Raw genomic sequence first — 17510 nt, forward strand, 5'->3', positions numbered from 1 at the left:
TTATTTTTTTTAAATGACAGACCCAGGCATTAAAAACTTTATGGTTTGCTAGAGTAGTTACCGAAATAGCAATTAATATTAGTTCTTTTACCTGTTATAACTTCGATATCCGATAAATCGGTATAAAATCATCACCGGCACCTCTAGGTGTGGTATGCGTCTACGGCTGCATGTATCGCGTGAGCGGCTAACCACTTCTATTGTATTTATTGTTCTGTGGTAGGCACCTAAAGACAACAAATCGTTCGAAACGTTTAACAAACTGATCCGGTACGTAGGTATTGCACATTATAGTGGGACGCGAATGTACAAACAAAACATCGAAACCGCCTCATTATTAGATTAGTGTGCGGTGGACTCCTGTGAAAAGGTTGTAAAATTAGAAGAGAAGACGTGTTTCCTTCAGGATTAAACAAACAGTGACGACGGAAAGAAACAAAGTGAGAATAGCGAGACAAAGGAATTAAAGAACGATTCAAAATTTGAAAATAGTGGCCAGGAACCATAGCAAAGGTATTAAAAAGGCGGGATGACGATGGAGGAAGTCGCGTCGTCAGAACTGTGCAGGTAGATTGTTATAGACGCAAACAGATTGACCGATTTACTTATAAAAAATTATTTTACTAGCATGTGTTCACAAAAATAATTATGAGGTTTAACATATGATATAAGAAAGAGTAAGAGTCTCCTCTTGCAAGCCAGCTCAATCGGTCCAGTCTCATTCACAATCTTCCGACCAGCCCGACGATATCGTCGGACCTTCTAGCAGGTGATCTGCCTTGAGAAGTCTCGTTCCTACCGGGTACCACTCAGTGATCGCCTTGGTCCATCGGTCGTCGACCCGCCTAGCAACGCATCCTGCCCATCTCCATTTTAGGCTCGCGAAATATGAAGTACAAAAAAGAAGTGCAAAACTATTTAAACAACAATTTGGTAATATTTACTTAAAATTCATTTACAATTATGAAAATAGTAAACTGTCGTTGAAATGATAACAAATGGAAGGATTCTCAATAGTATATTCATTTATTAGTTCGCAATAAATTGTATAGATGGCATTTATTTGATTCTAGAAAATAGCACTGACTTACTTTAAAATATTAAAAGTACAGACTCAGCTTGTTTGCGATTTTATTATAATGGTATTGCATAATTATTTTATAATCAATACCAGAACAAGAGTAATAACCTTGACAAAAATGTAATAGCTGCCATCTGTTGGTCTTTTTGAATATTATTACAATCGCATCGCGGCTTTTCTAGGTACCATCTAAGCGTTAAGGACCAAAATAAGCATCCGAATAAGCGGAGTTACATTTCATTAAATGAGATTGGGTATTCTGTACTTGGTTGCGTTATTGCTATAAATATATAATGAATGGCTGACCGCTTTTCTATTGTAAGCTCAGTTTTATACTATAAATTGAACAGAATTCACAATTTAGTTTACTTATTCAGGTACAAAATGAAATCTAAATTGCATAATTAAAGCGTTAACATTCAAAAGGGTATCAAAAATTTGTTTTTCCGTTGGAAAATGAAATTATGTTTAAAGATTAAGGTCTTTAAACATAATTTGCATTGCAAATTGCAAATATTTTTTTCTTTTACACAAACCAACCTTTCGATCTCTTTACAGGTCCCGTATTTTCATTTCCAATGGGTGGTAATAGTGAAAATCTACAAACTCGACCTTTCCTTCCTTTATTAATTTTTTGAATAAAGGATTGAATGAAATATTCTTTATTGCACATAAAGTTACTGTTCCAATTATTTCTTTTATTTTATCTAACATACTTAGTGTACTATTTTCTTTACTTGTCCAGTTGTCCAGTAGTATGCAAAACAATCTACGTTCAAGGGCTAATAATAATAATAGTGTAAGTCGGTGAATTGTAAGTGTAAGTCGCGTAGAGGTGCTGGACAAATGTGTTTTGGGGTCTAATTTTTAATTACATTCTAACCATCAGTCCTTGTTAGCATTTTTACTGTTCATCTTAACTTCGTCTGTGGTTTTGATTTATTATATTGTGACGATATTGTTTTTGACACATCGCTCTGCTATTACAATAGTGTTATTACTCAATATGTGTGAAATTCAAGATCATACTACTGGTGAACGTAAAATTTAATTAGAAGCAATTAAAAGATATCTACGTATCTCAAAATGAAAGAAACTAAAAAATTTAAATAATTTTTACACTTTTATTTTAAAATGAATTTGGCACATAGGATACTGTTTAGATGTCGGTATTAAACATCCTATACATAAATTTTAATAAATAATCTGAGACGTGAGTAAATCGTTTCGAAATTAATTCTGAAAAAATACACTTTTTGACTTAATACACTATTGTATTAACAGTGCAACATATTATTGTGACTTTTCTATTTTACTTTCCTCTTACAGTTGCTTATTCAATGATTAATTAACGAGTAAATACTCGTTAATTAATATTATGCAATTTTACTTCTCGAGTAACAGGGCACTAAGTCATGGAGGAATCCCTGATGAGTTAAGCCGTTTTCAATCTCAGTGTAAGGCACTTAAAACGTTTTTTGCAAAGCTACCAGTTCGCAGTATTATATAATCATGTCATTCCAATAATTTTCTTTTCCGATGGAAACTATGTGAGAATCTTTTATGAGGTAAAAAAACTACAGTAAATTATAGTTTACGCGAATTGTATACGTTTTTATCATATTCCCAGGAATATTATTTTTGGTACTAAGATCCTGTTAGTGGTGACATCTAGTAGTTCTCGTCAGTACTACTAACCATTTGGCGTGGTATATCATATTGACATTACACTGGCGATCTTACTGTCGTGGTTATATTTTGTTGTTCGTTTATAACAGGACCGTATAGAGGATGTCTCACTTTTGTTATAAAATAGCTATGCATACCATGTAAATTCTCAATATATGCAATATACCTACTTATCTGATAACAAGCGGTTTAATAGTTCGTCCAAACATTAACCCCCTGTGAATTACAAAGCTTCAATTGGCTAAGAAGTATTGGTAACAGGAAAACTGTCTTATCTTGATTCCAATGTAACTAATTATAAAATTTATATACACATTTTATACGGATAATTTATATACGGAAAATATTCCGTGATTTATTACACCTATCACACTAGTTATCACTAAATGAGCAACAACGCGGTCGCGGGCGTCCGTTTCGCTTTATATCTTGTTTTGTTTTTATTTCAAGCACATATTTTGTCCCGCCTAACACTGCCTCCTAAGATACTGACTCTTGTCTAGTTTGGAGGCCTAAGCTTTTTAAATTTGTCACGCCTCTCATTTATTGTCTGTTTTATTTCAAGTCACACTTATACATCTTTTGATTTGGTACGGCTAAAGTATTTAAATAAAGGCATTATCATTGTTCTTTGACGTTCTACAACGAGGTGAAGGTGTTCGTTCTATTGTTATAGCATAAATTAGTTGTTTGAAGTGGCCCAAATTACTTTATTCAGGGGTTGTGAACCTTCTTTGACATGCAAGTTTTGTCACTATGTTTTTCTTTACCGTTAGATATTGCTACTAATACCTCTAGGTATTGCTACTAAACTTGTACAAATGTGCGTATCCCAGAAATTCAAGTCATAGGTACGAACCGCCATAGAGAATAGAACCGTGGTCCTCTCTATTCAAAAGCATCCGTTCTCCCATTTGGCTACCATCGCGTTATGGTCTATATTATTTTGCAAATAATTTACATTGAAAGGGACACGTTTTACAGAACTGTTAAATCATTATTTCCGAAAACAAGTATGTATAACGTTTCACGGAATTAAACATACTGCTAAAACAATGAAAATGTTCGCCATGAAAAAAAAGAGGTGTAGTCGAACAAGCGCACGTTGTCGCCATTTTTCTCGACCAACTTCTAGGTATCGCTCCGGAAAGGTATGAATATGCAAACGCGTTTGTACTCGGACTTCACGTAAACGGAGTAATTTTGTGTTTAGTTTAGATGGTTACTAATGGTTCTGAACTCATTTTAAGCACACACGGCTCTATCGTTATCACAATATCGTATCAATATCGGTCTTATATGTTGTATTGTCTGTGAATATTTTAATTATGGGTTTTATATGGGTGTTACACCTAAATACAAAGTAGTCAGTCCAAACGACGAGTTTAAGAATTTAACAGTCTCCTACCACTATACTTTGACTGTCGCAACCAATTTTAAGCGTCAAAAGTATAAGGAATATTGAAATTTTCAAGAACTCCAGCTTTCCATTTCAGAACTGCTTAAGTAACTTTGAATGTAACTGGTTTTACAAATATGGCGGTTCGAAATATATTGAAATTACTTACATACATTCACAAATACTCGCGCCTTTGGACTCCCAATGGGGTAGGCAGAGTATCAATGAACGTTTCACTTACATTCATCAATCTTTTCGTACAAGTCATCCTATTCTTCTCACTACGCAGTCTTTTTAAGAACATTCTCGATTTAGTCTGAGACCGTCATCCGCGGCTGAATTTCGAATTTTCCTCTAAATTTTATTACTTTCTCAGTTCACTCTGTCACCCTGAAGTTGTATGATTCCTATGTAGCAACAAAGCTGTCTATTGTACTCTGTTTTCATCTTTTGTTTGTTTGTATTTGTTCTTGTGTACAATAAAGAATACTTGTTGTTGCTACTCCAAAACTAGTTTTTAACTGTTTCTATCGTGAAATAACCGAGTTGCAATGGTAATGATATACCCACGTACTATATAGAAGCAAGCCGCATACCTGATGAAGGGTTTCGAACAAAACAATTTAGGGTAGGGAATTTGTGGTATCTGGGGCTTCCGAGCTTTTTAGTGTACCGGAAATAAGGTACAGGTATAACTAATGCTATATTAAGAAATAGACTTAATTAAAACATAAAGTTATTTAACCACAAAATTGGATTTTATCCCTTTGGAATATTATTCACTACTTATTATTAAACGCACTGAAAAAAGATAACAAACTCGTGAAGACAGATTATCTTGGTCGAGATACTGTATGGAAGCATCCTTAGAGCGACACTGTGGGTCCTGCGGACCTGCGCGAAGACTGTGCAAGATTGGAGGGAGTGGCGTGATCTCTTTTCGGAGGCCAAGACACATTTTGGGCAGCTAAGCCAGCGGAGTGTGTGATTTATAATTACTTCGGAAAGTGTAAACTGTACGTTCACATTACTGCTTAGTAGCAGAAAAAGGTAAGGTGGCAGTACTTCCCTGGACTAACTCTTTAACAAAGAGCTCTACTACTATTTAATTACAAACAATTCCATAAATGGAACTGTTTATCTAAAGTCAGAAGTCTAAACATGAAATTACAACACTATAATAACAACCCGATGGCTCAAATTTCACCAAATCGTGTTACCTTTACAAATATAAACAACAACTTGGCTAAAAGCTAATATTCAGTCGTTTACATAGGACAGTTTATATAGGCGCACTTCAAGGATACGCTTTGGGGCCATGGTGTTTTGTATTTCATAGACAATATATTCTTTTCCGTTAATACAGGAAATGGTTAATTTAATCACCTGGAACAAGGCGAGTGGGGAGAGGATCGCTGAAAATACGCAACTTTGTGCGAATCAAAAGAAAAGCTTTTAAAGAAAAGCACAATGTTAAAGAAAAGTTGCAGGGTATACGGTACGAGAGAACTTAAATTTAAGAGAGAATAAGAAGGTAATAATACTGTAGAAGATCGAAATGATTAATGCTTGAAATAATATATTTTCTTATTGTTAAACTCCTTATTTATGACGTATTCTGAAGTACGGTAAAGAATGCTGCATTTAGCAGAAGAAAGACGAAAGTAGAGTGAATTTTATAGACATACGAGCATTGCGCAGTTTGGTGGAAGTCTTAGAGACAAATAGCATAAAACGTGGGCGTTGTGATGTGTAAGACGATGTAATTGCTGGGATAGAAAAGGAAAGGCTATGACGGTTTACCCATAAGGAAAGGCTGGATGTTAGTAGAATAACAACATAAATTTATACAGCGCACGTGGACAGAAACATAGGAAAAGGTCGCAATTGGAATGCGTACCTCAACAACTTCCTTAAAAAAGATTGGGCCAAAAATATCACGCTAAACGGATGTATGATATATCAGTAGAGTAGCCGGGTGGAAAAGTATGGTTCCTGCTATCCCCGAACCCCGAAGTGAGACCGATGTCACAGTCGAGTTGAATCTATTGTCCAATACAATAAAGGACGCTAGAACTCGTAATATTTATTGGGCTCGAAATAAAATGCATACAGAATTGACTACATCTAGTCAAATTAATGTAGTCAAATATAAGGATCCATAAAAGTGGAGCAGGAACACATATCGAGGACATTAGAATGAAAATAGCTGTGTCAGAATAATTAAGGGACTAAACTATAATTTCTCAAACCCAAACTTAATTATGCAAGGTAATGGGAGGATTTGAATTTCGCGTTTCGTATTGAAACCATTTTGAGGTCATTATTCGGTTGTTATACCTTTATAACGAATATGAACTTAAAATAAACGCAGTAGATGTTATTTTGAATGTCGGTAATAAACGTAACAGCATTACAGAATGTTATGTAGTCCAAATAAAATTAAATGAAGCTTGCTCGAATTTTTGGCCCGTGGTGTTTTACCGCAGCTTTGAATAGGCTTGTTAAATAGAAAATATTCCAACGGTCGAATTGTTTTATTTGAAGGAAAGAAATTGACAAAGAATATGACACAAAATTAAAACATTTGGCAAAATACTGTGCTATCACATTTTCAATAATAAATTGACAAAAATCGAGAACTAAATTCCAGGTAACTGACCAAATAAATTACAAAAAGACATATATGGTAATATTCGCTTAATTATAGAATAATTTAATAATTATAATAATAACATAATAATTTTATAAAACTATTATATCCACATTTAGATGTCAAACTCGAGGATAAAACCGCCATTTTGAAAGTTTATCACAATAGCGAACGTGGCGAGCACCGTGACGTCACAATTTAGTTGCATATTTATATCGTAATGCAAAACATGGTCGCATAGTCACGTGGTCACAACTGATTTTAAAACATTTTGACAGTTCTACACCGTAATTTTGTCACCGTTAAAATAGTGGGCGGCAAACAAAATAAACTGAAATAATAAAAAGAAATAGATTTTATATGTATATTAATTATTGCAAAAAACCGAGGAGAACATTTTTAACGCAGATCTATAGAAGTACACGAGCGTAATTTGAAATACATAAAAATAACTAATGTAATGTAAAATTGTCTAGTAGGTGATCTATATTATGTTTCAGCGAAAATGTCGAGAAAATTGTACAGAAAGTCGAGATGGTGTTTCTCGAACGATTTTTCACAAAGACTATGTGTGGCTTTTGCGAATTTTAAAAGAATCTTTTGTTTTTCAATTTCATTTAACCGCTTTCGAAACAAATAATTGTCGAAGTTCGTCAATTATGGAGAGTACGATATGTAGAGTATAACTTAGGACCACGCACGTGTATAATAACCGCTAACAAATATTTGTGAATCACGATCTTATATTACTTTGAAACGGTAATTAAGATTTTACATAATCAATAATATACTTTAACAAAATATTGGTTGCTGTAAAATCTTCTTTGATACTGCTTTTATAATTTATTCGTTTAGCTGGATATCTCATTTTAGTAGACGTCTTTACTAAACTGGCATATTAAACGAAGCTCGTTATGGATCCTCTGCATTCTTTCAGTGTCATAATTATGCATCATCATTAAAAGACAGAGTTTAGTCCGCCACTGTAGCCAAATGTGGGTTGTGGACTTTATCTGGCAAAGAGGCGGCTCCTGGCCACAACAAGGACAGGTGGTGAAGCATGAGTAAAATATCGATTTCAAAATTCATTCGATATACGCGCGCTTGTCGTAGCTGGTTGAAACAACATTTTTTTGTGATGCTTTTTCGTGTAAAAAAATGTATGAGAAGAATGCTTGAAATAACACACACACACACGCGAACGCGCACGCGCACGCGCACGCACACACGCACGCGCACGCACACGCGCACGCGCACGCGCACGCGCACGCACACACGCACACACACACACACACACACACAAATTACTAACTTAAAAATCTTGTTCTTTTCAAGTTTTAGAGATTTTTGTAAATCCGCGTACTCAATCTTTGTCCCTTCCACACAAATCTGTCAATTTTCACTCGTAAGGCTTACCAGGCGAGGAGTTAAATGGACGTGAATATTCCTTGTCCTACACCGATAGCGATAGTTATTAGCGGACTATACTTAATCACTCATATGCGATTGAACGTGCGTGTAAAGACGTTTGGAAGGAAAAGGGAAAGACCGCGCCATTGCGCCCGTCCGTTGCGCACTCCAACACGCGCCAGTTTCACGCGGTCTATTCTGCGCGATCAGCCGTTACATGGATGCTATTTCCGTTGCAACAAAAATTAAAATAAGCAATCGCGCGCGATAAAACCTTAGCTTAAAAATTGTTTTTGCGCGGGAAGGCCTGCACAATTCCACGGACAATTTGCACGGGTTTTCCCGCGAGCAATCCTGTCCGCTCCTGATCACGCGCGACAGAGTGACTGTGTAAAGGAGGCTATTGGTACTAAAAGTTCATGAAACTTAGAAATTTGGGTGACTCATGCCATTATAAGATCCAAAATCTCAATCGACAGACAACTGTTCTTTACGAGCTATTACAAGTGGTCATAAGTAGATCAATTCCTGGCTGCAATAATCAAAGGCTGCACAGCCTCTGAGTCAACTTAATAATAACTAAAAGGACGTTACTGTCTCATGCGATAAGGGTCTCCTGAGTGCCGAAACCGAGAAACGTCGGAAGTTTTTCGGTCTGGCGCAGAGATCCACTCTGGTGGCTTTCTCTGAAATAATCCCAATTGTTTTGCTCGCAAACGGGCTAATTCCAAACGTCCTTGTCAACAACTTGAAGCTGTAAGATTTCTGTGACATGTCGCTTCTAGTACAAATAAAAAACAACTATCGTTTGCTTGGTTACTGAACCTGAATCCCTGACCGATTAACTTTGTCGATGCGGAGGAACACCGCGTCTTCCATTTAAAACCATGGCCATAAGAGACAATCTAAAGCATATAAATATTTATTTATTAAATATCGTAATGTTTTATTACCACGACATTCATAGCTTTTTTGTCAAATACTCCACTAGTATGTAATTATTTATTATTCAACACAATGAAAAATTTCTTCGAAATAACTGGACCGGGGTTACTGCTCTTAGAGTTTTTTTTAAATATGTTACCAAGTTACGAAAAGGTCGTGCGCCTGGTGGTAAGAGACACGCTTATCCATAACAATTGCAGTGCCACCCAGGGACTGCAAAGATATGAGGGGCACTACCACTGCGCCCGTCACCACAAATTGACAAGTGCCACGTGCCTGTAAATTCACTAGCACCCTTACCCTTCCAAACCGGAACGCAGTAATGCACATATTCTCAAGGAGGTCTACTGCTATTAAAATTAAAATTAACTTTGTATATCCAGTTCGATGGTTACTTAAATTATGCACAATTACGCCCCGTTGATTAATTCTTAAAGAACCTATTTTGGTTTTTACTGGCATTTAAACGTAACTCGTAGACATTAAGCTGTTTATAACTTTGGTTTATATTTTCTCATGTCAGTAAGAGTAAATCTTGTTGAGAAATAAATACTCGTACCGTTATTTTTCAACGTCATGTTTTATATTGTATATTATTACGACACAAATTTATGGAGCGAACGTGGAGGGAAACGTGGTTAAAGGTCAACTTCGGCGTAAATATCTCAACCAGATTGAGGATGTCCTTCAAAGGGCCAGATCCAAAATACTAATAATAGACGGGCGTGTATAAAAAGACTGATGTCAGTGGATGAACCGTAAGAGATACATCAGGTAACGCGTCTCCTCTGCCTACCCCAGTAGGGGGCAGGCGTCATAGCATATATGTTTTTTTTAATATATCACGTGACGGGATGAATAAGTCGTGTGCCTGGTGGTAAGCTACACGCCTGTCCATAACAGTTGCAGTACCACTCAGAGCTTTATATTAAATCTCAAAGATCTGAAGGGCACTGCCACTACGCCTGTCACCCTGAGACAAGTGTGAGGAACGCAGTAATAATAATAATATTCATTTATTCAGACAACTAGATCCACATTTCGTTAGTATTTTACTTATGACTACGTTAGAATACATATTTTACACAAGACAAAGTATTATTAATTAAGTGTTGCATTATTGAGCACTCACATCTTATCGTCATCAGAAGGCTGTTAGTGCTGCCACGTATTCTGGTCAAAAGCGAAGCCATCTTCTTTCGCAACACAGCATTAAAGCTATCCACTCGCGCTTCGGCAAACATGGTGGACGCACTGCAGAAACGTGGCAGCCCCAACAGCGCCCTGAAGGCATTGTTGTACTGGACGCGCAGCCTACCGAGCGAGCGCTGCGAACAGCTCGACCACAGCGCACCCGCGTACAGCGAAGTGCAGTATGCTCTGAATAGCGTTATTTTGACTGCGGCTGTACACCGAGTGAATCTGCGCGCCAGCCCGTTCGCCCGCACCGCCAGCGCCCTGCGTTCCCGTTCAACATCTACGTCATCCTTTAAGTTGTCAGTCAAATAGTGGCCTAGATATTTAAACTGACTAACTCTGCTAATTGGAGCTCCATTTAAAAAACAGGAAGTGTCATATCCGGATCCTTCCTGCCCGGGGCCTTAAACACCATGTATACTGTTTTATTTGTGTTATAAGCAAGCCCATGGGAGATAGCGTATATAGTAATGCTGACGCTGAACTCTTTCGCATCTAAATCTATTGTTACTAAAGTTTCAACGTGTCGGTGGCCGCGTCCCAAAATGATGCGCTTGCTAGGAACCTGGGAACACCTACCTTCATGTATCCCGATCAGTTTGCTTGACGTTTCAAACAATTAGGTTGTCCCTGTGTCTTAATTTCATTGTAAACAGCCCATTCGAAGCTGGAGGTCGTTTTGATACAAAAAATATTGTCTACACATTAAAATTTTATCATTACTTCATTATGTTAGCTTTTCATTATATCTAATGTCGTAGCAAAAGTTTAACGCATACAATGAAATTATACCTTTTGTTGTTATACCACTTATTAACGTCATGAGTGATTATGTCCTTTGAAATTATATTAAGTATCATTTTAACTAGTGAAAATAGATTATTTGTTGTTGTATCGATCATAACACACCCTATTTAGGACTTTATTGAAACGTCATAAAGTCATTATTGTTGTTATGCTGGAGAAATAATCCATACAACTTTAATGTCTACCTTTTCCATTAGTTATATGAACAATTCCGTCTTCTGTATCTATAGTGTCCTCGTTTCAAATACACGAGCATTATCTTTCGGTTTCGTATTACTAAGGCTGTACTTCAATTGTTCAAAACTCTTTACAGAGTGTAACGATGAATGCGATCATATTTCAGCCGATTATAATATTCATGATAAGATAGAATTTTTGAAATAGACAAAGTGACCGCACCATTTCGTTAATTCTCTTTTTTTTTCATTTAAGAGCTAGGTTTTTGTTTGTGGAGTAATCACAACTTGAAGTTCCAGGTACGAATCGACATTAACTTTTCTCTTTATTTGTTAGTTGTTTATATAACTTCGTCTAGGCCTTTCTTTGCGTCTCTTACCTTCCATCTTGCCTTTTGTAGTGTGTCGTATTCAATGCCCACTTCTTTCTCTAATTAGCTTTACTTTTCCTACACTATTTTCAACACTTCATTTTATTTCAATCTGCGTATTTTATAGTAGTTGTAGTCAATTAATTTCACTTACCTTCAGGAACAGCCAAAGAAGTCAATAGGAAATGAACGCAAGCAGCTCCTGTGCCATGCCCCATTAGCGTGACATTCGTCGGGTCTCCTCCAAATACGGCAACGTTCTCCTTGATCCAATGGAGCGCTGCTATCTGATCCATGAGACCGTAATTCGCTGGGGAGCGGGGGTACTCGTCGGATCGAGGGTTGAGAAAGCCTGCGAAAGAAGAAAAGAACGTCTTTAAAGTATTAGTTGCAGCAAAACGGTTTTATTCTTAATCATCATATTATTGGTACATATCACTTGCTAGCGTCAGCAATTGGCATATGTATTTATTTTACCTTAGAAGGTACAAACAGCTTATATTACACCATAATAGAAATTAAAATAACATTGATAAGCAAACAGTTCCCCGCCGATAGACATTAAATTTACTAAAAATCATTGACTTACAATTATGTATATGGACGTCGGGTCCGCGCTAAAAAGTGTCCGAACTTATACGGCGTTAAAATCGTATGCAGAGCGTCATTCACACTTTAGTCTTCGTTTGTTCGACTGACAGCGAAGCAAGCAAAATTAGACAGTACTGCGATGACATTACAATTTAAATTCAACGTTTTAGCTTTTCATATTCCTTTACATGTCACTACGTTTAAATAGGTTGACTTGGGACATTTTTTTCGTGGTTTTTGTATTAGACCCGTCGTCCATTTATTTGTAAGTCAATGCTAAAAATGCATTGGTTACACAGTCCATTTAGAAAAATAATAAAAAAAAGACAAAATACAGATAAAAAACACAAGATTTCTCATTGCGGCCACACAGTATTTACCCAGGTCAAACGCATCACTGACCCATTTATTAATCGTATTAATGTAATAATAATACACAGCTTAGGCGTATATAAAAAAGAATTGCTTATCCCGTATTATGCCAGTGTGGTGGACTGTACACTAAGTCCTCTCCTTAGAGACGACTCGTGCCTAGTAGTGAGACGTACAATGGGTTGATGGTGATGATAAATTCAACTGCAAGCTCTTTCTTTTTTCTTCAGTAGTATAAAAATTTGAGGCTATTCAAGGTAAGAGGGAATGAATGACCATTTATTAATTTTTATATTATGATGTCAAGGGACGCGTTGACGGACAAGAGTTCCAGTGCCACCCAGAGCTTTAAATCGCAAAGATCTCAGGGATAATAGCGCAGCGTTCGACATTTTGAGAGACGAACTTCACAAGTCCTACGTGCCTATAGTTTCACTACTAACCTTACATTCAAAACTCGACTAACGTCTACCTTCGTCTCGGCCACATTGGCGAAAAACATCAGTAGGGGCTAACATGACAGCGCGCATCTTATGCGAGAGGGACATAGAAGCGCTAGGTGTTGCTATTATCTGTGACCTTCAACAACAACGCGATGCAGTAGCGTTACAGTCGCAAATCTTTTTTTATACACGCGCGCGATTTTAAATAGCGATGCAATCGCGCGTTTGTATCGATGCAGTCGTGCGCTTGCACACATTCAATCGCATATGAATCGCCGTGTGTTGGTTACACCCTCTTAAAGTGAGTGAGAGTCTTGTTTCTATGTAAGTTTTCAGGATGAAAATGTAGTAAACACAATAATGTTTATAGTTACCGTATTAATTAGTCAAATTATACCTCTTACAGACACTATATTACTTCAATAACATATTTGAGCAACAACTTCGTAAGTTTTTTTTATCAACAAAAATCAGTAAAAACGAACTATGTGAAAACGCTTATGCAAGGTTTTCACTCTAAAGTTACGGTTATGTCGCTCTCGCGCTAGTCGCGCCCTGTCATGCTAGCGGTACAGGAGAGATTGTGTCCAAGTTTTCCTCTGTTTTACATTTGAAAAAAAGACCTTCAACAATGTTGTTTCAGCAACACGATCGTTTTTATGTTAAGTAATAATTGCAAATATATGTAAATCCCCAATCAAGCTACGGAACTTCGACGAAATAATTTCTTTAACAAAAGACTTTTAAAACGTGCGTCACCATTTCATTATCAATTCATTACATTATGGTAGAGCGGCGATGGTTTGTTTTCTTTATGACGTCAAGTAACGTAACGAATATAATAAGCCGGATAGTAAACGACACGCCATGCCGCTCAGAGTTACAAATCGTAAAGATCTGATGTCAGCGGTCACAGTCAAATGTGTCTGTAATTTCACCACACCTTTGTCCTTCAAAACTGGAACGCAGTAATAGGTATGGTGCCAGTACTTCCCAGTTAATACAATCTAACCATTTTTTGTATCGATTTATTTAATTTTTTTTTAAATATCAAGTGAAAGAAGGAACAAATAATCGTGCGTTTGATGGTAAGCTACACGCCTGTCCATAACACTTGCAGTGCCACTCAGAGCTTTAAAACCGCAAAGATATGTGGGGTACTGTCATTGCGCCCGACACCCTGAGACATAAGTCACAAGTGTCAAGGGCTTGTAATTTCACCAGCACCCTTACCCTTCAAAATCGGAACCCTTGCTTGGCTGGCAGAAATAAGCAAGACGGGAGTACTTCCCTGGACGAACTCGCTCACAAGAAACTCTACTGCTACTAAATGCGATTTTCAAGCGAATTGATTCAATAGAAAAGCAAATCGAATCAGAAAGAAATGAGCTTTTTGTAATAATAACATCATTCAATTTGAACAAATTCAATTTACAGCAAATATTTAGTTGTAAGCAGTTTTTGCCTTCGATTTGGGCGTTAATGGATTTTAACCCGATTTAATGCGGCGTTAACAAAATACCGGGTCAAAACCCATGCAGTTGCCCATCTCTGTTGATAACTTATAAACTAAATTATTTTCATTAAGAAAATAACATTAACCTTATAAGTTTTTCTTATCTAAGGACTATAGCCGCAATAACATTTCGAAATGAGCTGTTGAAAATCCCCAGTAAACAACGTTTCAACACGCTAGCGCTTATCAATTGGCGAATCTTGTTGCGAATTTGGACTTATACGCTATATTTAACATTATTGTGTTAGTTCAACTGGAATGTAGGTATGGTAGAATGTCACGCAATTTTAATACGTAATTATGCCACACAATCTCCATTTACTTCGTAGCGTTCTTTGTGCGGGACTCGTATGATTAGGCATCGTCGACCTACCTGTTTCTACAGCAACTGCTGTGTTCCAAATTCAAGTTTAGGGAGATCTAACCTATGATATTGGAATCTAAACTACACTTGAATAGTGTTCGTAAAATAGATGGCAGATGGGGCCAAAAAAGTTCTCGAGTGACGATAGCGTTGAAAGGGTTGTAACCCTAACTAGCCGTGAACAGGTTCACGGCAATGAAATGGGAAACTTCCGGTCCACAAAATTTATTAAAGAAGTAAAGTTTAAAGAAAGGCTGTAACAATATAAAGGTAAATGTAAAAAAACAGGTATAACAGTATAAAACACTCCATACACTTTATTATTAAGGCACTTACCCCTAAATGGGCCGAGAAACTGAATTACAGAAATAGATACATGAAGGGTGTAGACTTATAAATTATTACACATGATTAGCTTATTAACAACTCCTTGGGAGTGACCGTGGTACGAAAACAAAATGGGAAAGTGAAGGAAGATGGAAAAATTCAAATTTAAAATTTAAATACCTGTAAAATTAAAAAAAAGATAAGATACAAGCGGAGAGAGGCGATACAAAGAGGTGATATGATGGTGTAAGGAGGTCACACCGTCACAGCGTTATGGAAAATGCGGCATGGGCATCAGACTGCCCAAAAAGTGGACCAACTACCTGATGAAGGTGAATGTTTGCGAGGAACGCTAGACCGCTCACTGCGATCCCTTTATATTTCGTGTGATAAAATGTAAATACAATAGGGTTTTTTTACACGGTCTTTTTTTAGTAATATAGTATTTGTACAGGATCCGCGTATGTGGAGGCAGCGGAAGAAAATTTTTATTATTTTATATAATACCAAGTGAGGGAACGAGTAAGTCGTGCGCCTCATGAGACGCGACACTCCTGTCCAAAACAGTTGCAGTGCCACCCATAGCTTTAAATCGCAAAGATCTTAGGGGCACTCCCACTGCGCCCGTCACCCTGACACATAAGTTGACTACTCCCTCGTGCCTGTAATTTCACCAGCACCCTTAGCCTTCCAAACCGGAAGGCGGTAATGCTCACATTACTGCTTGGCGGCAGAAATAGGTAAGGTGACAATACTTTCACGAGGATCTTTACATATTAACCCTATCATCCTTGTTTCTAATAACTTTACCACTTCTTGTTCTTCTTATCATTACCATACGCTAGGTGGGATCGGCATAATATGTAATTCATCCGAATATCTTTACCACTTTTATTACAATATGTTTGTCTTATAAATTTAATCTCAATAAAGACGTAGCATACATATATATCTCACACATATCTCTCAACACTCATATCTGTTACTATTTAAACAAAACATTAACCATTAGTTAATGCCGTTTACCGTAACAAATACAATGTAAGCCTGCTTTGTATATTAATGCTGTACAAACCGACAGTATTAGCATGACAATCACAAGATAACAGTAGCATAATGAAGAGAAGGCTCGCCTCTAACGATTTTGTGATCTTTTGCTTTGATCCACGTTGAGAATTTGTGTATTTTTGGATTATGTTGTATATAGTATATAAGTACTATAGTCGTAATATTGGCTTTTAAAACAAAACATTTACAAAACATACGTGGAAATTAAAACCGCAGGAATATGTTGCTTCAGTGAATGTTCTCCAACTTTCGGTAACTGAGAAGGAAAATGTCGTAATGAAACTTGCATGCCGAAGAAAGTTCGCAACCCTTGGACAACGTGTAAAGCTAAGCCCTAAATGAGCAGCTTATCTTATCGATGGCATGCAATATAATGCTTACCATCGTATTGAAAGGATTTGATAGGCAGGGTAAGGTACTCGCTGATTCCAGACATATAGAGACGCAATGATACATCGCGCCGCATACACCCGCATTACGCTGGCTTCGAACGGTACTTAGTCTCACGGGCCGTGCCCTACGAGTTCGTGCCAACGACAGGAAGAGTGCGGCCCGTACTGGCGTGTTTTCATATTGTATGGGCCTGTGATGCGAGCTTCTCCGAACAAATCGGTGCGACGCGGCGCGGCCCGTGATATCACAGAACGGACGTGGGAGAGTTAGTTTCTTTTCGTTTTGAAAAAAGATAGGGTCAACAATGTACGTCTTTGAATCTAAAAAATAATAAGAATTTTTTTGTATTTTGTATTTGTTTAAAAATTGACAAGTTTTATCTGTTTGTCTGTGGTTTCACCAGCACCCTATAAAATCGTAACACAGTTCTGCTCACGTAACTGCTTGGCGACAGAAACAGGTATGTCGCATTTCTCTAGACGAATTCTTTCACAAGGAGCTCCAGTGCTATTAGCTTTCACCTAAAAGGGGTATATTAATTTTGGAATTAAATATTTATCGAGATTATCATTTATGAAACACAGAGACCTCGCTAAAAATTCCACTTATTGGCTGTTTGCATAATAAACGAGAAACAAAACCGCTTTGTGCGAATTAGAGAAATATCTGCCATGGAAAAGTCAAATTCCTTTCCACGTGGAGCAGTAT

The 17510-nt window shown here is 37.1% G+C and overlaps 1 protein-coding gene across 1 annotated transcript in view; it reads right to left on the bottom strand.

The window, feature by feature from the left end:
* The window catches only part of LOC113240200 (neuroligin-4, Y-linked), a 132026-nt gene that overhangs the window by 73953 nt on the left and 40563 nt on the right, over nt 1-17510 (bottom strand). The window contains exon 3 of the mRNA XM_026477448.1: nt 11883-12080. Coding sequence (XP_026333233.1) covers nt 11883-12080 — 198 coding nt within the window. The remainder of the gene's footprint in view (nt 1-11882; nt 12081-17510) is intronic.

The sequence above is a fragment of the Hyposmocoma kahamanoa genome, unplaced genomic scaffold, assembly GCF_003589595.1.
Source record: "Hyposmocoma kahamanoa isolate Upper Pololo Valley unplaced genomic scaffold, ASM358959v1 122, whole genome shotgun sequence".
Lineage (NCBI taxonomy): Eukaryota > Metazoa > Arthropoda > Insecta > Lepidoptera > Cosmopterigidae > Hyposmocoma > Hyposmocoma kahamanoa.